This window comes from Onychostruthus taczanowskii, unplaced genomic scaffold (genome assembly GCF_017590055.1).
Source record: "Onychostruthus taczanowskii isolate IOZ18803 unplaced genomic scaffold, ASM1759005v1 scaffold58, whole genome shotgun sequence".
NCBI classification, from domain to species: Eukaryota; Metazoa; Chordata; class Aves; order Passeriformes; family Passeridae; genus Onychostruthus; species Onychostruthus taczanowskii.
The window spans coordinates 8,624,850-8,647,043 of NW_024503457.1; the positions used below are offsets into that span (position 1 = coordinate 8,624,850).

A 22,194-nucleotide genomic window follows, 5' to 3' on the forward strand; every position below is an offset into this window, starting at 1 on the left:
TTCCCACCTAGAAATACTGAAAGGAAGGCTTTTCTACAGAAATTTCTATAGAAATTTGGACTTCGACCAGTACAGTTTCTAAGACAATCCCTTTGTCTTCCCCATAAGAGTAAAGCTGGCGTTCTCAACTTAGTGTGAGGGATGCTGTCACTTCATCTCTCACATATACACAAACAAGCACTGATAGCTGATACAGAAATAACATGGCTTTTTTACTCATTGCATATAAAATAGCTGTGTAACCCACTTTTTGAAAGGAAATTTCTGTCAGTAGTGGCTGATCTGTCTCTTTAGAACAGCTGTATGTGACAGTTTGAGAGTGAGAGTTATGCTCTGAAGAAAAGCCTCTAAGAGTCAGAAGGTACTTGCTGTTACAGTGGACTGCTTGAGAACTCCTCTGAGGGGTATGTTGCTCCTGAGCCACATTTAAAGGATAAATAGAGATGATAAGTTCCACCATATTTGACACAAAAAAGGTCTACTCTGACCTTTTGCTCTTGGATCATGCTTGGGAGCCCTCAGCATTCAGCCAGTCCAATGTGATTGTGGTGATCCAAGACATTGCATTCTGCCAGATGCTCCTTGTTCCCTGTCCCTCTGCAGAGCATCATTCTTGTATCATATGATAAAGAAGGGAACTTATGCTCATACCTTCTTCATCAATTTAAGGTAGCATATCAAACTGGCTAAAGCAGTAATAACACCCCAGAGCATCACCCAAAAACCCCTTGTTCAAATTTGGTTAATTAATTTTAAGTGCATGTACACTGAGAAATACTGGGTGCTTGTTGATGGAAAGGAAGTAGTTAAGAAAACTTACTTTTAGAGAGCCCATAAGGTGCATATTCTAAAGCTACTTTTTGGTTTTTGATTAATTGTTATAGCCATGGCTTGAGCTGCCTGAACTAAGCCAACACTGGTCTAGTAGCCCCATAACTATGTCAGCTCAATGTTGAATCTGTGTTAATATAATTTGCATTTTGGAACACAGCCTGTTCAAGCATCACCCACCTGGTGGTATGACTTCAACATGTGACTCTTATAAAAAAGGGTTAAAAATTAACTTGCCTTCTTTGCAAACCATGCACTATCCAGTAATGATTGGCTTTTCCCAAGATGACATTGTATGAAAATCAGATGATTGTAATACACAGAACAACATTAATTACCTTCCTGATCTACTTCCTCCTTGCTAATTATTTCTTTTGTTAGTGCACCACCCTAGAAAAAAGCCTGAAATGGTTTCCTGTTTATTTTCTAGAATGTTAACAGTCCTCAATTCTTTGTATCACTAATTCCAGGCACACAGAAATGTCCTTAATAGTTATCATCAAAACACAGAATGGTTTGGGTTGGAAGGACCTTAAACATCATTCAGTTCCAAGCCCAATGGAAAGGGACATCTTCCATGAAACCAGGTTGCTCAAAGCCCTATACAGTGTGGCCTTCAACACTTCCAGGGATGGGGCACCCACAACTTCTCTGGGCAACCTGTTTCACTGTCTCACACAAAGACTTTCTTCCTTGTATCAAATCCAAACCTACCCTCTGTCAGTTTGAAGCCATTCCCCCTTGTCCTATCTCTACATGCCCTGGTACAAGGTTCCTCCACAACTCTCTTGTTTGGCCCCTCTAGGTAGTGGAATGTGCTATAAGGTATCCTCAGAGTATTTCCTTTTCCAGGCTGAACAATCCTAATTCTAGCTTGGAGCTTCAGGTGCTCCAGGCCTCTGATCAGGTTGGTGACCCTCCTCTGGACTGCTCCAGCATTTGCACATCCTTCTTACTTTGGGAGCCCAGATCCTATGAGACTGCAGTGGAGGGGCAGAAACCACTCCCTCGGCCTGCTGCCCACAGCTGCCTTTGCTGCAGCCCAGACACAGCTGCCTTCCTGGTCTGTGAGTGCACGTGGCTGGCTCATGCTGAACTTCTTGTCAACCAACGCCCCAAGTCCTTCTCAGGGCTGCTCTCAATCCATTCATCCTCCTGCCTGTATTTGTGCTTGGGATTGCCCTGACCCATGTGCAAAACCCTAACTTGGCTCAAACTTTGAATTACTTGCTTTAGGTGATAGATCTGTGTTTAAGATGGGATGTGAACAAGCTCTCATAGAATCCAATCCAGTGACCTTTTTGCTAGGACACCTTTCCTACAGTGAAATTAAAAACTTCATTTTAGAGAACGGAAGGAAAATACTTGTTTCCCTCCCTCATAAACACCACTGGCCTTAGATACTTTATGTGAAGGCCAGAGAGATGCAGAGTGAAATGTTACTTCAATGCTCATTTGCATTCTTCAGAAAGGCAAGGTAAAAGAAAAGATTGGGACTCTCAGCAATTGTTCACTTCTGAATAGAGTGAAAACTGATAGCCTCATGTCTTACGAGTTTGAGGACTTTTGAAGATGTGTAGATATGGTGCTTAGGGGTGTGGTTTAGTGATGGAATTGTGTTAACAGTGCTGTGTTAATGGCTGGACTCGATGATCTTAGAAGTGTTTTCCAACCTAAATGATTCTGTGATTACTTCCAGGTATACTAGATGTTAGAAAGAAAAAACTATGAAAATTCGTTATTAAATTGGGTGTGTCCCTTTAAAAGCTGGGAAGGACGACAGTAGAGGATTTGTCTGAGATGATGCTACAGATACATCTTTAAGTGGTCAGTTAGTGGTAGGTATCCACCCTACGTCAGCAGTGATGGGCAGCTTCCCTATAAAGCAGTTACAAAGTCTGAGAATACCTGGTGTTACCTGTAATTACATCCGAGACAAAAGGAACAACCTGAGAAATTCATCTGCCTGTCGATGTTATGAAACGAGTTGAAACTCACAATGGAGACAATAATTAATGTGAGTATCATTCCAAGTAATTTTAGATGGTATTCTCACCACCCAGTGACATGTGATGCTAAAACCTGCAACCTGAAGGAGAACATGTACAGCATGTAGTTCTTTTTCAAAATGATGCTCCATTTTCATCCCTTCTCCATCAAGCAAAATGTAAAAAACTTCCCTTAGCATGAGGGGGAAAACAAATAAAGTGAAAATCTGTGAGTAGGAAAGAGCTATTGGTACTGAACCTTGGTGCGCTTTAGATCTCAGGAGTGGCCCCTTCTAGTTTATGTAAGACAAGTGGAAAATGCTATTGTGTCAGGTAACCTTTTTTGTCCACTCTGCTCTCCCTTTACCTGAATATAACCAACAGTGTCATTGACAGACCACAGAGAAAGTGTGTCTGTGGTCACTGACTGCAGCTTAATGCCAGGATGCCTGTGAATCCAGGAATCTTTCCTGATTCTTAAATTTAAGAAGATGCAGATACTATTTGGTGAGTGACTTCCTCCTCTTTCCTTGACTTTCCATCCCTTCCCTCCCAGTCACATGCTGTGCTGACCAAACCCAGCACAAGGAGAATAAGTATTGACACTACTCCTGATGAAAATTTCCAAATTAAATCTATCATAAAAATGAAAAAATGTGCTGTATTAGTGCCAGATGCAGCCCACTCTCATTAAGTGGCTCACCTACGCTCAATGCTCTGTGTTTACACAGCCCCACAAAGACTTTTTAGCAGGAGATGGTGTTTTTTAACATTGTGCAGCTCTCATTAGGTTGTGGTGCCTTGGACAAATGCACTAGCTGAGAGTCCTGCTCCATTCAGTGTATATGATCGTGTTTCCATAAAGGGTGCTTGCTTTTGGCTTTTACTCTAAAAGGCAGTTAGAAAAATTTGTGTGGATAAAGAGAGTCTGAGCAAGAAAAAGTCCATAACACTGCTGAAAAAGTATCCTCTTATTTGGGCTTACAGTGGAATTTGTATGAATACAAGGAATCTGTCCCAGGGACCTAAGAGCTTATAGCAGCACAGATGAAAAACCTTGCATTTAAAACATAACATCCACTACTCAATGAGTATATAAGGAGCAATGCAATGCAGAATAGGCATTAAGAATTCATATGACTGTTGTGAAATATAGAAAAATGTGATTACATGGTAACAAATGAAAGAGAAAAATATGTAGCAAAGACAAACAGTATTTCAATTCAAAATTTTATCTTAAGGACCATCAGCAAGTGGACAACATATTAGGAAACAAATCTTACCTAAGGTTATAGGCTGCTTCTCAAAGAAGGTCCCAAATCTCCAGCATGAACACAGGCTCAGTGACAGAGGAACATTAGTTTTTTGTCACTAACATGATGCTGTTTTTATAAAGGATACCCAGATGTTAATACTAAATTGTTATAGTCTATTTGAGAGAATACATCTCTTTCTAATACAAACTTATTGTCTTGTTCTGTAGAGATAAATGAATGCATCTACTGGCTTTGCTGCCATCAAGCTGTGCACTATGAGCTTTTCCCAGATCATTTCTTCTTGTTGTCCTTCCCTCCAGCATTTAATCAGTAGCTATTGCTTTTGAAAGGACTAAAGCACACTGTACATGTGATGTTCCTATTTTCTAAGTTTTAGACCATAACAACACCACAAAGATGTGCACCTTGCATTATGTCAAACTTTACCTTCTGCTGCTCCAAATGTTAAAAACCAGTAAAAGGATAACACCATAGTCTAGTCTGAGATACCACAGAAGATATCAGGTTCATGCATGAAGAATGATTGCCTAGCTTTGTTGTAATCTCTGGGAAGGTTTCAGTAGGAGTTCTATATTTAAGACTCACCTTAACCCTTATACTAAACCTCCTGTAACAATTGGTTACAGGAAGTAACCTGGTTTTGAACATATTAACTAGTAACTGGCCAAAACAGCATTTCCTACCTGCCACATCAGTCCCAAAAGAGCAATGGGAAATAGATGGATTTTTGATGCATTAAATAATGAAGAGAAAGCCACCAGAAGAAAATCTTGGCCTTCCTTACCTCCATGCACGCTGGGCACAGTCTAGGGAAGAGAAAAATGTGGCAAACGAGCAGGATTGAAGGGCACTGGCTTCCCAGACTGTCTTTCCTTCTCCAAATGACTCAGTTGTTTTAGATATGTGAAAAGTGCCTTGGCTGCAAAGTGCAAGCCTTTCAGAGCCCCTCTGTGTGTCCCCACTAACTCCAGTTGCTGAGAGACCAGTTTCTTCGTCTCCCCACATCTTAAATTCAGACCCTGCCTCTGCTCTCAAAGTAGTCAAGTGCCCATCCTGAATTAGGTTTGTTGTAAACAATGAAGCAGTGGGATGATTTTCTTTAATTGACCTTGTTAAAATTAATATAGTACTTAATTAAAGTGTGATAATTAAGTATGATTACTTAATTAAAAGCTTGCCTATCTGAAACCATTGAGGAAACAAGACAAAAACAATCCTTCCAGAAATACATCCAGATGCAAAGCAAGGAGAGGACTACACAGGGATTTGGTTTTTGCCTGGCCTCTGCCACTGATTCATTTCAATAATTTCTGCAAGTCATTTACTGTGCATCAATGTGCTTATTGATGGAGGAAAAACAGTGTTTATTTCCTTTCACAGAATTGTCCTGAGTCTGACTAACCACCCTTTGTGCAAATCTTTGGATGAAAGAAATCATTGGAGTTCTAAGCTCTTAATATATATTACTTAGTGTTCTTTAAAACAGTCATCACACTAGGTAGGAATTAACATTCCAAACCCCATGGGGTGGATACCTTTTCCTACATATATATATAAAAGTCATCAAGTGACCTGCCTCAGAGGGAGGACAACTGAATACAGGTGAGTCTGAATTCACTTACAGAATATTTATTTAGAACCAGAAGCCTTGATTTGTTTTGATTTAGCCTTTTGTGCCAATATTGTGATTGCTATGGTGTTTCTACATAAGGCCTGTGAGGTTTTTGTGATGGGAGTGGAGAGAAAAAAAATTCCTGCAGGTGGAAACAGCGACATCCTGTAGCTTTCAATAGGGACACAGATAGATTTGCCATTGAATTCATAAGTGTTGGCTCAAGCTGTATTGATCTGGGCTTGTGAATACTTAGTCTTAGTGTTAGAGCTCGAGCTACTGGGTGTAACCTGATCTGGCCATGGGCACTGCTGGCCTGAAAAAACTCAGTCAGGACAAGAGAGTCTTTCCAATGGTACTGGTGGATTATTTGCGTTTCTGCATCCATATAATCTGGTTTGCAGTAGAAATGCAGGCTAGAGAAACGGTCACATGCTATTAAAATTGATAATGTGTTTTCAAGTGTTAACAGGATTAGTCTTAATTGCTTACAAGACTCATTGTGTATTTTGTGTTTGAAATCTGCTTGGGAAAAAAAATTTGTAAGCCATAAAAGCTGCTCCATTTAAATGTGTCCATCAGCAAGGCAAATACAGTCAATTTTTTTGCATTTGATAGCTATCATCTATCTGATGATATTTTGGAATTTTATTAATAGGCACAACACACACATTTATTAGTAAAGTGGTTATTTGCCAGTATCACACAGAGAAGTATTATTTCACCAAATAAATGTTGGAGCTGCCTTGCATGCTCTTAGCAGAGCATTAAGGGTCATAGTTATTGATTTTTGAAAGCAAGCTTTTCCAAGAGCCAAGGAAAAATCCTTTTTGAGCAGGGAGGCAGGGGTTGTGTGCATTTTATAGCACATTGGACTTGAACACCTATAAAACTAAAGCAAAGCTAGTGGACCTGCTCACTGTAAAGACACACTATGGCCCTCCAGGAGTGACTGTGTGAGCAAGCAATGACAACTGACCAGGGCTAAAAAGGCCCCTGCTAGTCCAGGCTGCCAACAGGGACCTCCCTGGTCCCAATCTCCCTAAGGGGAGAACGTTCCTCTGTCACCCAACCCCTCTTCAGCTAATGCCATCCCTGTCTGGTGCCTCAGGGTGGAAGCTTTTGGCATGCCAACTTTGCTAGAGTGTTGTTGAAAATCAACAGTAATTTCTTCATGTTTTGCAAACCACTGTGTTTCCAGGTCTCCCAGGACAGCTGAGGAGAGCCATCACCATGATCCCCACACTGCTGTTGCTGGGCCTTTCAGCCCTTGTTGGTAAGACAGGTTTGAATTGCTGTCAAAAGCACATGGGTTTGTTTGCAGAAGGACCTTGGAGAGGAAGTGTGCAGTAGGCCTGAGGCTCCCTTCCTGCATGGCTCTGCAAGATCCTGTGTGGCTGAAGGTCCTCAGCTGCTGAATGAAGCTGCTTGCTGCCCACATGTGCTTTTTAAACCAGCTCATCTGGAGGATGGGACTGAAACCAAGGGAGTCACAGCCATGTTTCCTCTTGGTTTTCCCAGCTAACCTTATCCAGTCACCCCAATCTTCTCAGAAATGGTCTCACAAATGTGGCACTCTATTTGATGGAGGCTATTTGTTCCTCAGTTACTGGGGAAACAGGATAATTTTCCCAGACTGAGGCAAGCATTCTCCTGAATTAATTCCTCACCAAGTTATCAAGGGACACAGCAGACAATCCCAGCCAGGGTGTGCAGCTACCACCAGCCATCATCTGGGTGGTTCCAAACACTGGGGGCATTGAATGGGCAGAGGCTTTGGTTCTCCTCTCCCACACCAGCCTTTAGACCTAACAGGTCTTTAATTCATTTAAAGAGTCATTAGATCCATTTGCTTCAATAGTCAGTTAGAAAAGAACCAATTTCTGTTCTCTACCTTTCTTTGATAACATTACTGATGGAGACCAGTGGCCACTGTACAAGCAGGGCCAACACAAGGCGATGTGGATTGCAGGTCTGGACTCTCTCATGCTTGACTTGTATGCACTTGCAGGACTTGAACAATACTGCTCTGAGATCTTATGTGCTCAAACAGCTCCATTTAATATTTCAGCTCCATCCATGAGTTACAGTTGCTATGGCGATATAAGTGCTCTTCAAGCCCCCACGATATCCTGTACACCTGCAAGAGCCTCTGACTGTGGTATGTATCATTTGTTGCTTGATTCATCAACATGTTTGTATCTGACAGAGAGATGCCTTACCTCCTGTCATTGCCAAACTAAATGTGGTGCAGGTATTCAATCAGCCAAAAGGGAGAAAGCAACACTTCTTCTCCCAAAATAGCAGGTGAAGCCACCATACGTGGTAGGAAGTGGAAGGACAAACTTCATGTCCCATAGTCAGGATCTTTGGCCTCAAAGCAAAAGGAAATAGTACCACCTCTTTTCAGTTAAAACAGCCTCTTCATCAGTCAGGACTTCAGCATCAGCCTCCTCACTGAGCCCCTGGGCTTGTCTGCTCCCAGGGTAAGATGCACAGAGCCAGGTCCTGAGTGCTGGCGTGTTGGCTGAGCTGGTCAGTGCTTCACATTTCTCTTTCTTGCCTGGTGTTACTGCCTGGTGTGAGCACACAGCTGACTATGTCACATTCATATTGCTGATATCTCCAGGGATTTTACCATGTTCCTGGGATGTAGGCTCTTCCAGGGCAGACACCTGACTGCAGGTGTTCAAGCATAGATCTGAACCTGCTTGCTTGCGTTCAAACTGTTCTAAATTTGCTTTTAAAAAGCCCCCAGTCTCTAGAAATGGAACATAGCTGTTACTGCAGTGTGGACAATCTATAGTAACATACCCCTCAATTTTTTCAAATCCATTTTGAAACTTCACTTTTCTGACTCCAGAAGTGCAGCAGAAGACAAGGACCATGCATTCCACCTCCTAAGAAACCTCCCTGTTCCCCTGGTCATCCTTGGGTAGTGGAACACCAGCATGGTCAGAAGCAATAGAGCTGTGCTTGTTCCTCAAACCCCACTGCCCAACTTCTTAAAAACTCGAGTTACTCCTTTGACACACCTGCTCAAGGGGGAAGCAAGGGGTTTGGACAGGGCTCTGTGCAAGTCTCCCTTTTCCTACACAGCAGGATATGCCATGATACGAAGGACTGCTGAGGCAGACCTCCCACGCCTGAGGAGATACGAGATCCCAATCAAGAGAGTAGCCAGAAACCTGTGCTTGGACCCAGCACTCATCGGTGCCATCATGTCCCAGGAGAGCCGTGTTGGCCTGCTCCTGGACAACGGCTGGGACCGGGGGCAGCAGAAGTACGGCCTGATGCAGGTACTCCAGGGTGATAAGCGGGACCAACAGCACAGTCATGTAGTGCCTACCCCAAGGCTTTATCTTAGCAAATGACTGTTCTGTGTTTGAAAGAGCGCTTTATTGCAATGACTCTGTATCAAAGGCTGTCCTGAATAAGGTCACTTCAATGAGTCAAAGCCTGGGAGTGCAATGAAGAGAGGGTGGCATTCACACGAAACCCATTTTCTTGCTTGTCTTTCCTAGATCAGCAGGCAGCAACTGGAACCTTCTGTGCCATGGGATAGTGAAGAACACATAAATCAGTGCTCAAATATCCTGGTTCTTTCCATTAATGAAGTAAGGGCAAGACATCCCACCTGGACCTGGGACCGGCAGCTGAGAGGTATGGAATGGGCTTTGTGCTAGGGAGGGACAGACTGACTGATGGGAGTGCTGTGTGCTTGTTGGTGTCACTTTTAAGGGAAAAAGAGCATCAGACTGGCAGATTTTACAGGATCTCTTACAAAAAAAAAAAAAAAAAAAAAAAAAAGAAAAGAAAAGAAAAAAAAAACACAAAAAACCCCAAACAAACAAAAGAAACCCCCAAAGCCCTGAAATAACAGCCAGAACCAGAGTTTTCTAGTTTAACAGAAGCAGTACCAGATCAGCAGACTGGCAATGAGAAATGGCTGTTAGGTGATAAATAAGATAGAAAGCAACTAAAGAAAAGTCACTGGAGAATGCAGAAACTGAGGCATCACAACACAACAGGATTATTGTGGCAACCTGTTAGATTTTGTCCAGGAAGATTGCAATTGTCCAGGTTTTCTTGTAGTCTGTGCTATCTGTGTGCTGGTTTGTTCATTGTATGCTGTTTCCTACTCTCCCTTCCTTGCTCTGCTACTGCCCTTCCTTTGCTCTGATTACACCCTTTTCTAGTAACAGTGTACCATTTCCACCTGCATTTGGAGACAGTCATGGGATCCTTCATTATAGCAATAAAGATTTTACAAAATCAGTCACTTTTCAAAAATAATGCACAATTAGCACTTTGTCAAGCAGTTCCTGTTTGGTGAGATGCATGGCGTTTTTTGCTACAATTTTTTGCTCTTCAATCTCTATTTCTTACTTACAAGCCCTTAACAACTTCTTCTTAACTCTTTCCAGGGGGGATCTGCACCTACCATGCAAGAATGGGCAACCTCCAGGTCTACGAGGCAGACCCATGCAGCAGAGACTACAACTATGTCAACAGCGTGATTAGGCGAGCCCAGTTCTTTAAGAGAAATGGGTTCTAGGTTTTAAACCCACCCCACCACGGAGCCTCCCCTCTGCAGACTGGCCCAGCAGTGATGTAGAACCCACTACAGCCCAGTGCTGTAGTACCCAGAGCAGTTCCTCAGGTCTCCTGGCAGGACCGATGCTGGTGGCATTGCCAATGCCACCTTGCTCGCTCCAGCAAATCCCAGCCCCTCGCTCGCTGATGGGCAAGCTCAGCACTGACTTCCAGGAGATCCCTAGGGATGAGAGCCCACAAGCTCAGGGCCTTTGAGAGGCAGATGGGGACAGACCAGCAATGCTTAAATTTTGAGTGAGGAAGGTGAGTCTTCCTGTTCAAAGCTGCACTCCGGGGCTGTTTGTGCATCTCCCAGACGTGGACACAAACAGCTCTCCCTGGGCATCAGCTGTGCTCTTCCCATCTGCATCCACCCTCTTCCCTCTCCATGGCCAATGCAGGGGATGAATGCCCTGTTTTCCTTGCCTTGGTGCTGCTGGCTAAGGAGCAATGGAGAGACTTCTCAGTGAGCCTTTGGTTTCTGCAGTAGCTGAGTGTTCCTGTAGCCAGCCTTCAGCAGGAGAACACTAAAATTGCTTTGGTTGGTCTCCTGAGTCCACGGCCATGGGGCAACTGCGGACCTCATCAGGGCATCTATATGGAAAATACTGCAAGTGCCACAGCAGGCAAAATGCCTTTCCATCAGAGAGCAGCCCTTGGAGCAGGAGTCAGCCCCATACGTACCCACGCCGGGAGTTATATCACAGCAATAGTTTTGGTAAAAAACCCACAACCTTTCCTGCTTTAGCTTTGGCACATTTATGCTGAGTTTCCTCCAAATTTAAAAGCATTTCAGCATTGGTCTCTCTGCCAGGAATCCCAGTTTCTGATAGAAGTGAATGAGCTCTGGTCTGTTTGAAAGGGATGGGTCTCTTGGTGCCAATTTATTAATTAGAGAACAATAATGAGAACAACATAGAAATAAAGATAAATGTTAAATCCTAATGGTTTTTTTTTGTTTGTTTGGTTGGTTGGTTTTTTTCATGGGGCTCAGTGGGTAGCAATCTACAGCTTAAGTAAATAACCCCATTCAGTACTCTTGGAAGGGGTCTAAAACTCAGTTTGAGAACAGAGAGGGGATAATGGAGCTGCAGACTGGGTAGGTCAGAACAGCAGGGCCTGAGCCTGGCTGCTGACCCAAACTTGTGAACATGGTAAGAGGAATGCTCACATTTAGCCTTTCAAATAACCATTTTGGAGGTGTCAGGGTACTTTTCTTCCAGCTGCCACCACCGCTGATGCAGAAGTGATGTTCCTGGCAGTCTTTGCCTGGCAGGAAGGAGCAGTGCTGTGCACGTGCCTGGGCTGCCAGGCAGGGCCAACACAGGCAGCATGAGAGCTGGGTTGGAGACAGCTTTTGCCAGCAGAGCAAAAGCAGACTTTTAACACTGTGCCCCTTGTCTTGCCAGTCACTCATCTGCTTACCATCATGGCAAAGACTCTGCATGATTAACATATGTTACAAGCAAACTAATTTTATCACCTCTGGAGATGAGAGGGAACCCTAGGTTGTCTCAAATATCACTGATCTTTTTTCTTAAGACTACCATAAACAGTTCAGTGTTGAGCAACCACAGATATTGATACTATCTTTAATGAATTCTTCACTATATTCATATAATTTTACTAAAATAATTACCTTGTAACACAAACTTATGAAATGGATCACATGTTTGTCTACTTAACATTACTTATGTAAAATTCATAGGATGAAGCCTTTGGTGCATTATGTTATGTAAACCTGTGTTACATAAACCTCTTATGTAAAGCCTGTGAATGAATTTTTGGTAGATCAGTATAAACTTCACACGGGGCAGGGAATCTCATTGCTGCCTGTGTGTACAAGCTGGGGCTTGAGTTCCAAGGGTGAACAAGAGTGGAGCTCTCTTTGGTTTCCTTCATGTCATCCTCAGTTGCTGCCAGCAAGCTCCTTGTCACCTCTATTGGTGCTGCCAGCCCTGCAGATCTCTGAGCTCCTCAGGAGTCCAATTTGAAGCTATGAAGCTGCTGCTTCATGTTGTGGTAGCAACACCCAAGGGCCTGCAGACCTGTCTGCTGAGTTGTGCAGCATCACTACAAATGATTATTTATATTTTAAAGTCTATTTAAAATTAAAATATGGAAATTCCATATTTTGTTCCAAATTTTGTTTTAGGGTGTCAGCACTTTGCAGCAAATACAGAAAATCTCTGCAGAAAATGAATTGAAGCTTGAAAAATTGGTGGGAAGGAGCAAATAAACAAGGAAAGTTTAATAGTAGCATGCTGCCTTAAGATTTGAGCAAAAGGTTTCCTGACAAATAATGAGTTCAGATTGTTGTTCCTCTCTGATCTTTTTCTGGTCACCTCTGTCCATGTTACTGGAAGTTCCTTTTCCGCCTGATGTAGACAGAGCAGCTGCAGTTGCACTCTTGGTCACTCTTTTGACCCATGGCCTATTGAAAAAAAACCAAAAACAACAGACATCTTGCAAAGCAAATTATCTAATACCAAGTAACATATCTGAAAAAGCATAAGTACAGGCAAGGAAAGAGAAAAAACAAATCAGAGGGGAAGGAAAGGTCCTGGGAATCAAAGATCAAGACACCTGCCTGAAACGTTGAGGAAGGTTCTAGAGTAAAGGATGGAATGGTTCCTTCAAGAGATTCTGTGGGACAACAAAGCAGCATCAAACTGTCAGGAGGGTGCTGGCAGCCTGGCTTGGCAGGGAAAAACCATCTCAGATCAATTAAAATCTTTATCTAACTGGGTAAGTGGCCAAGAGAGAAGCCATGGTTGTGTCATATCATGAGGTCGATAACACTTTGAGCAGAAATATGAAGTGCCTTCCTATGTGAAGGGCTTTAAAATAAGTGGGAAAAGCACTGGTTAGCAGCACCTTCTGGCCAAACTGGTGAGATTTTCAGGTGGAGATACAAAAGTCTGTCCCACAGCAGTTTCTCTGAAATTTGCAGTTAGAAAATGAATGGAGGATGTGAGCTATCAAACCGTGGACTACATGGAAAGGGAACATGAGCACTTCCATTGTGGTTAGAAACTGTGAACACCTGTTAGGAACCAAAGCACAGGAATCAATTAAACACAAAACATTCAATGAGGTCAAGCAGCAGTGTAGCAGGTGGGCAACCATCCCACAGAAAGGACTGGGGATCCTAGTTGGAAGCAAAGTTGATACCAGAGACAGAAGAAATAATAACAAAAAAGGAATATCTCATTTAGGGGGTTATCTTTGTTACAGCACTTTGTGTGAAGCACCTGGGGTAACTTCCCTCAGTTATTCAGCTGTCAGTCAGTGAGGCTTGGCAACAGTGCTTAAGCCTGTTGCACCAACAAAAATATGCTCAGGACAATCACAACCCTGATGGAAAGTACAGCCTGTGGAAATAAGGAATTCGATCTTCCCCCCACTCCCGCTCAAATTAAAAAAAAAAAAAAAAAGGAAAAAAAAGAAAAAAAAAAGAGAGAGAGAGAGAAAGCACACAGTTATGCTTTCTATGATTTTCTAATATGCAAAAGAAATGAAGAACAAGGACCTACATGCTTCCATTCCCATTGAGGGTAAGAAAAATAGCAGCGAGTTTAGCAGCAGATTCATTGGATACTTAAAAATCTTTCAGGATAATGAAGCAATGCAATATTTCCTAGGTGTTTTAAACAACATTCAAGACCAACATGTAAAAGTAGCTGTACATCATATATAATCACAAAATGGTTTGAGCTTCAAAGGACCTAAGATCATCTAAAAGATCACCAAGTTCCAGCCCCCATGCCATAGGTAGGAACATCTTCCACTAGACCAGGTTGCTCAGGGCTCTATCCAACCTGGCTTTTAACACTTCCATGGATGGGGCATCCACACCTTCTCTGGACAACTTATTCCAGGGCCTCACCATACTCACAGTAAAGAATCTCTTCCTAATATCTAATCTAAACCTGCTTTCTTTGCAGTCATGTTTTGTAGAGAGGGGAAATGCAATAGGTATTGTTTAAGGACCTTTCCAAGCTAACACTGCTGAATCAGAAGCAGCAGTCAGCAAATGGAAAACAAATTGCAGACAGGGAAGAAAAACCTTCTTTGTTGGGGTCCTGTGATTTGGTTTCACATCTGATGTTACTACTGGGAAATTTATTTAAATGGGCTTCCTACAGTAAAGAGCAAGTGTGAGGTGGAGTCTTTCTCTCTCATCAACTTGTTAAGCTGCAGGTGGCATGGGCTGATCCCTCCGTGGCTCAGGCAGGGATCTGCCTGGAGACTGGAGCTGCAATGACTGGCTTTCATAGAAACCAGGCAGAGGGACCAATTAAACAACCTCTTTCAGCAGTAACTGAAGCAGCAGGAAAACACTGTCAAAACCAAGTCCCTGTTGTTTCAGAGCCCTAAGCTACGTGGGAGAACAGATTGTTCTGATGGTTGATTCCGAATGCTGCAGCTGGATCTGTTTGAGCCACATGTCCGTGTCTATCTCCCTGAGATATGCAGAAAACAAAGAGAAACACCAGCACATCAATGCAGTGCTGAATAACTGTGTTTGTTCTGCTTTGTTACTCATTGCAAAACTGGGCTGGGATTTCCTAGCCAGCAATTTGTCCCCAGGACAGTGCCTCTTACACTGCCCAGGACAGGCACCAGTCTGTGGTCCCAGGGACCCCCATGGAGCCGGTGCTGCAGCTGGGGGTAACTGTTTCTGTTTGCCTCAGTTTATTTAATTGCCTTCCTTGAAACTGAATACTCCGCTATTGGATGCACACAGCCTGCTTTTTCCCATTTCAGTGTTAAAAGAGATCACGTTGCAGGACTGCAACCTCAGAGAAGTTTCCCACCATCATCCATTCCTCAAACAAAGTCCTTGTGCTTTTCTAGCATTTGTTTCCTTGGGTTCCTCAACCAGCTCGTCCTAGAAGCAGGGATTTATTGCAACCAAAAATTCTGCTTCTGCACCTCATGCTGATGAGGCACTGATCCAGCCAGTATGCAGGCTCCCACTCATGCCACCATCCCACATTTACTGCTCCTCTGGCCTCACTGACCACTTTCACAGAACTCAAAAAGGATAGTACAGTCCTACTACAGCATTTTTATCAGTAGCAACTGGGATTTCCACCCACAGGTTTTTAGGGTGCTTTTCTCTTTCTGTAATATTTTTATGCTGTAACATTTTTATCCTTCACATACAGCATCACTCTACATACAGCATCACACCTCCACATCCTCCTCAGGGGTTCCTGCGAGGCTGGCAGTGCTCACTGGTTTTCTAGCCTCCTCCAAGTCTCTGAGACACCTTCTCTGTCAGGGTTGTCATTTGGTCAAGGCTGCAGTTGGAGGTTCTGGCTTGATTTTGAAGTCTCTAGCAACCATACAAAGACACTTGCAAGTTTGTCTTTGCTTTGTTGGTTAATACTGCATGTGCCAAATCCTTGCCACTGCATTCTATTTTGTCTTTCTCACGTATTGTGATTGTGCTGTTTATTTCCCTCATGTTTTTTCCAGAAATAAACTGAATGTTAGCCCTGTCCACCTTGCAGATCACATGAGTTCAAGCTAGATACTCCTCTGTATTTGTCAGCTTTCCCCAGCTTCTAGTGGAAATGTTCCTCTAAAAGCTCTTCAGTTTCCACTGACACTGGCTGTCTCTGCTACAACTCAGGTGCAGCCTGCCCCTTCTATGCTGCACCTCTCATCCATGTTTTGCCAGTTCCTCACATCTCACCCATCTACAAATCCCTGCATTTCCTCATGAAGCCATATTGCAGCATTGGGACACAGATCTTCTCCCAGCATCCAGAGCACCGTGCCTTCCCAGCAGGGGCTGGGTAACCTCCCACAGCTTAAATGGGCTTGATTGCCTTGGGAAGCTTGTGTCAGCCTAGGTTCTCCCCTGAAAGCATAACTAGGATAACTCATTTCTTACCCACCTCTTATTAAGATAATTAGCAATTAGAAGAAATGTTCAAGAACATGAAAAACCCACACAGTGAGGATGTGCCTGACCTGAGACTCTACTGCTGCAGCCCTCAGTCTTCCACAAACACTCAGTTTCCAAGAACTGGAAAGGTTCTTGTTCCAAAGCAGGCAAGGAGAAATTTGACTCATTTTTGTCCTTTAAATCAGGTTTTATTTTATTAATTCCCTGCTTACTCAGCCACTCCTTAGCTGATTCAGATCAAGAAACTAACAATTTTAAAGGGGTTTGGATGTGTTCATAGTTACAGAAACCAGGTTTATAGATTCCCATCATAATAATAAAAATCCTGGCAGCATATTTTTGTACCTTTCCTCTAGAAATGAAGACAAACTCTAAAAAGGCACAGCTGCATGCCTGAGCCATAAATGCCATAATACAGGACCAGATTATCCCACAGATATTTGCCCTGAACCATTTAATTGCCAGAGGCAATTCTTCCTTCCTGCCAGACACATGCAAGAAGAGTGAAGAGTTGCTGGTACTAGATCTGGTGCAGTGCCCTGCAGCCTGGCTTCTGGGTAAACCAAATTGTCCCTCCCCTGCAACTCCTGTGACCAATGAAGAGCTTCTTGTTAATCGATCATGGATACTGATACTGAATGGATTATTGTGGCCCTTGTTATAGGTACTACAGGTGGATGTCCTACACTTACCACATGCACAAAATATTTCAGTAGCAGAGCTGTCAGGTTGCTCTAGCTGGAGTCTGAAGAGCTAGCTGAATATAAATAAAAAGTCCCAGGGAATTCAGGTGAAACTGTCCAGGTGTGGCAAAGGAGGTTTTTATAGAGAATCTGGGCAGGGAATAAAGTTGTTTATGGTGGGAGTGCCTCAATTACTGTGATTAGCAGAAGCAAACTAGTACATCCTTTATGTTTCTGCCCCAGAAATAAAGGTAGCACAGACCATTTGGAGATTACTGGCTTGTGAATCACCTTTGGTGTTTTTTGAATGTCACTTGTTTTGAGCCACATCTGTTCTATTCTCCTTCCTGTCTTCTCCTTTCCTGTTTCAACCTTCTTTACACTCAGTCATAATTGTGAATGAAGAGTTCCATGCATGAGCTGCTGTGACTTTTTGCAGCTGGTTCTTTATGGAAAGTATCAACGGTACAGCAAAAAAACTTACAGAATCTCTCAGTGCAATGACACGGGACGAATTCCCCCGATAAAAATGTAAAAGAGCTGCTGAAAGAGCAAAACTGCATTTCACACCCTCAAAATCTACCGTGGGGGAGAAGGGGGTCGGGATAGATTGTGCCGCGGGAGTTCTGCCATCCAGTGGCTGTTTTCCTTACTGCTGCACAGCCACAGTAGCTTTGAAACCCACACCGCCTGCTAATTTGGGGTTGTTGACCTTTGTATTTCTCTGCAAGAGAGGATAACAGGGGCCTGGCGTAGCCTCTGCATGTCCGAATGCTGAGCAGTTGCAGCTCTGGTCATGTTATTGTTCCTGGATCTTTGCCTGCAAAAATGTCATTACATCCAGAAGCGCATTTTCCCATTGTCAGCATGTTATTGCTTCCAAGAACTGAAGGGGAGCAGCCGTTTTTGGACAAGGCTCCTCCACAGTTCCTAGCAATGGGACTTAAAATTAAATTAAAAGCTTTTTTTTTTTTTTTTTTTTTTTTTTTTTTTTTAATTCTAATTATGTTTTTGCTGTAGAACAGAATCCCTGTTGTGTCTGGGAGGATGCACAAGTTGTTAGGTGTTTCTGTTTCTTGTAAGACCAGCGGGGGTGGGAAGTGCACTGAGCCAGCTGTTCCAGAACACTGCCAGCACACACAAAGCCCATTTGTCTCCAGGAAATGCATTGAGAATATGGGGAGACATCCTGCAGCAAACATGTCAGGTCTGTGATCTTTGTCTAATGTTCTTGTAAATGATTCACTGTACCAAAGTCTGTATTCCATTAGGTGAATTGTTCCTCTCAGTTAATGTTTGTGTGTTTTCCCTCCTGCAATGGTGTGTTAAGACAACAGATAAATGCAGATAAATTGCAAGTCAAACAATCTGCAAGTCAGATAAATTGTAATGGGTGTAATTGAAGGATGTTTCTGTTTGATTTTCTTGGAGCTATGGAAAAGCAAGCTGGAGCCAATAAATAGTGTATTATTTCAATTGACTCTCATCTTTTTTTCTTTACTTTTTTAAAAATTTTGGAATAGAAGAGAGATTTTGAGATGCCTTCCTCCACTGGCCATGCAGGCAGCCCAAGTCACAAGCTTAGACTAAGCTAAGTTTTAGGTAATTAGGGGAGATGAATTGGGCACAAAGCACCCGTTCACAAGGTACATGAGCTAGCATGAGTAAGAGGTAATCCCCTCCAGAGCAGACCATGACTGCACCTGCTAGTACAAACCAGCACTAGTATCAAAAGGATGCCATGGATTTCAGTCAGCGATCTGAAAGCATTTTAACAGCATGACACACGTTGCATTGGCTTGACATCTGGTTTTAAAGACTGCCCTGTGCTGGTTTCAGCTGAAACCAGCACGTGTTCTTAGGCTGTTCAGGGCATTGTGGGAATATACTGAATGTTGACACAACTGGAGCTTTGGGGGCAGCTGTGGAACCAGACAGTCTGAGCTGTGTAGGTAGGCACTAATTCAGCTGTTCATTCCCCCCTTGCACCCATGCACAAGCTCATGCCTATTTTGGATCCTGGTCTCTGACTCTCAGTCATTGCCAAGCAAGCAGATATTTTCACAACCAACAAAGATCCTACTTGGGCACATAAATTTATGCTGGGAATAGGGTTGGCTTTGAGATAACATTTAAGACCATCACAGAAAAAATGAAAGTCTGCTGGGTGTATCCAACCTCTGAACCTACTTTTCTCTCTCCACTGAGAGTTTCCCTGAAAACCTGAACTTCTGAACATTTTTCCACTATAGTCCTAAATTAAAAGGGACTAAATCTGGGACTAATCCACACAAAGGCTTAGATTTAAAACAAGACTCACCTCACTTTCAATCTGCATGCTACAGAAATGCCCTCTGAATCTGAAGAAAAATGTCTTTTATACCATCTGTGTATTGATTTCTAAGGTACCTTTCAGTAAAATTAGTCACTTCTATCTTTGTTTCACTCTAAACAGATTCAGAAGGATTCAAAATGTCAGCTCAGCCATAACGACCTTTAGAAAAACTGGGTTTGGATTCTAAAATGAAAGGCAAAGTCATGCACATCATGTTGTAGAAGTCCCTGCCCCAGAGAAGACAGCAGAAGAACATGTTGAAATACCAGGCCAAGATGGCAAAAGCTGGCAATGGTGCGGGTCTGGCTCCAGCTGTGATTGATTGCTGCTATTATCTTTCAAGGGCTGGGACAGAACTGAAGGAGGGCCTGGGTGACCATGAGAATGCATTTGGCTTAATGCAGGTATGGCCAACCTTCTTAAAAACACAAATTTCATCCTTCCTTTGAAGCAGAGTCAGAAGAGTGGCAGGAAACTTTTTCAAAGGCAACCCCCTAAACCTTTTCAACCAATTCTTTGGCCAAGCTAAAGCTGATGCTGACAAGGCTAAAGTCAATGCTGACCAGGCTGTCAGCTCCCAGCACCAGGGAAGGACCTGGGTGAGCATCAGTGCATGAGCAGACTGCTTTTACACTGTGAAACTGATAATTGTTTCCCAGCACTCCCGTGGGATTGAAGAGATTAATTGTTCTTATTTCACATTCAGATAATAAGTCTTGTTTCAAAAAGCACCTTTTTAAACGGAGCATGCTGTGGGCTGCAGCTACTGCCATCAGGTTAATTACACTTTATGCACCACAGGGGCCTGGGTTGTGGGGGATCTTGCTTCATTATTCATGCCTACATTTGTGCCTAGCTTGTTCGCCAAGCTGTAGCCTTATCTGTAAAATCCTAAACATTTGCTGCATGCATGGGATCTGCTTTTGTAACAGCTCCAGCCCTCTCAGAATCGTGCTTTACTACCTCATGGATTAAGGAGAGATCCCTATAGGAAATGGATTTTCCCAGTCTTGATTCAGCTGGAGAGGGGCAGTCACCTTGCACCTGGGAACGCTGTGAAGCAGCAGCAATCCTGCTTTCTGCATACTGTCACCTTTACAACAGCAGCTGGGCTGTTTTTTAAGGCTCTGACAGACAAGGAAGTAGGGCTGGCATTCCTCTTCTGTGTCCAAACATCTGCCCTTCAGACATGGGCTGGCTTTGCCTGTGCCATGAGAAGTGCTTGTGTCTTCTCCATACAGTCACAAGAGAGGTAAATCCTGAGATTAAGGACCAAAATGAACACAAGCAGCTCTGGATAAGTAGTGGGGTATCTGGTGTGGTGATGTTGCTGTCTCACTTTCAGGCTGGCAAACAGTACCGTAAGATTGACGAGCCGTGGGACACTGAAGAGAACTTAGGATAAAACACTGAGATTTTATACATTATGATAAATCCAGAAAAAAATCTCCATCTTGGACAAAGGAACGGCACCTCAGAGGTTGAGTTTCATCCACTTTGAAACACTTCACATATATAAACTCAAGCATGACAATGCTCTAAGCACTGCAGAAAGCTAAAGACATCCCAGTCCCTATGTTCATGTGGAATAATATATCCTTAGTATGCACTAAAAGGAATAGAGGAATAAGATTAACCTTCCAGCAGGATTTTTTTGAAACCTGGCAAATACCATGACATTTTCCAGTTGCAAGGAGTAAGGGTGGGCTCTCCCCCTCCTCTCCATTCCATTTGTTTTGTTGTTCTATACCCACCTACAAAAAGTAACCTTTCCTGGTTGCCTATTCTGGCAAATCTGAAGTATTATTTACTGATGCAGCACCTCTGTTTACATGTTTCTTTCACCCTCCATCCAGGTGGGATCTCAGCCTATAATGCAGAAGTTAACACTCTCCATACTTATGACAAAATGGATACTGGCAAAACACACAACTATGCCAATAATGTGGATGCGAGAGCCAGGTTTTATAAGAAAAATGGGTATTGAGATCTCTGAGTAATGATTAGATTTGAGGCCCTGATTGCATACTTTGCTTCTAATTAAAAACATTCTGAATTTTTCCTCCAGAAACAATAAGATTGGGGCAGGAAAATGAAGCCAGGAACAAGAACAAACTTGGGGTTTTTTCCAGCTAAGGCTAAAAGACTAACTTAAAAGATAACACAGCTAATAGTCCAAAATGTAACTAACCTTTGGCCTTTAATTTTCATTCTACACCACGAGAATATCCAGAGTTTTCATCTGTGCCTGCAGTTTCTCAAGCAGCAGATTAATGCTGCAAGGAAGTTGTAACACTACTTAGTAAGATTTCAGCCACCTTATGTTTTATCTGTCAATACACATCTAACAGCTGTACAAAACAGCAGTGCCAGCTGTGGAGAGAGGCTGAGCTGTCCCTGTCAGAGACTTTCAAGACCCAACTGGACAAAGCACTGAGCAACCTCATCTGGCCTCAGTACTGGGCCAGTGTTGAGCAGGAGGTTGGACTAGAGACTAGAAAGGTACTTTCCAATCTGAATTTTGCAATCATCTTAAGTCAGTCTGTTTGCTCCCTACACAGAAAGGCAATGTCTCTTACCTGTGCTTCACAAAGATCTACGTGGAGCATTACAAAGCTCCATTAGTGAAAGGGTGTGGACACACACTGTGTTTGTGCACACTGCTGGTTCAGATTTTAGGGCTTGAGAGGAAATCTTGAGAGAATGTATGCTCATACAGAGAAGGTTTGGGATAGCAGACTAACTGTGGGAGAGTGGGGGCCCTTGGGGGAAATACCATTTCAGAAACACCCAAACGTACACATAGATTAAAAAGTTTTTAAAAAACTATTTTCTTTTTCATTGGAACTATCAGCTTGTCAATTAAACATCTCTGTAAACATCTCTTGCAGCTGCATCTTACTCAGAAATAACAGGTACTATGTATTTTCCCTTCTCTCTGTGTGGGAG

At 43.0% G+C, this 22,194-nt stretch overlaps 2 protein-coding genes across 2 annotated transcripts; both read left to right on the plus strand.

Moving 5' to 3' along the window:
• Positions 1–3,226: 3,226 nt before the first annotated feature.
• LOC121343189 (lysozyme g-like) lies at positions 3,227–11,180 on the plus strand. Its single transcript, XM_041418149.1, has 6 exons — positions 3,227–3,326; positions 6,910–6,984; positions 7,780–7,869; positions 8,808–9,007; positions 9,233–9,371; positions 10,136–11,180. The coding sequence occupies exons 1-6, from the start codon at positions 3,311–3,313 to the stop codon at positions 10,264–10,266; spliced, it is 651 nt and encodes a 216-aa protein (XP_041274083.1). The 5' UTR covers positions 3,227–3,310; the 3' UTR covers positions 10,267–11,180.
• Positions 11,181–16,848: 5,668 nt separating this feature from the next.
• On the plus strand, positions 16,849–21,232 carry LOC121343134 (lysozyme g-like). The gene is given in 6 exon segments (XM_041418036.1): positions 16,849–16,891; positions 18,773–18,858; positions 19,467–19,649; positions 20,591–20,678; positions 20,681–20,725; positions 21,102–21,232. Coding segments are annotated over 6 exon segments (576 nt in total).
• Positions 21,233–22,194: the final 962 nt, after the last annotated feature.

Coding starts and splice junctions, on each gene's coding strand:
- LOC121343189 (XM_041418149.1), top strand. Junction 9,008..9,232: donor AGAAGTACGGCCTGATGCAG/GTACTCCAGGGT, acceptor TGTCTTTCCTAG/ATCAGCAGGCAGCAACTGGA. Junction 9,372..10,135: donor CTGGGACCGGCAGCTGAGAG/GTATGGAATGGG, acceptor AACTCTTTCCAG/GGGGGATCTGCACCTACCAT.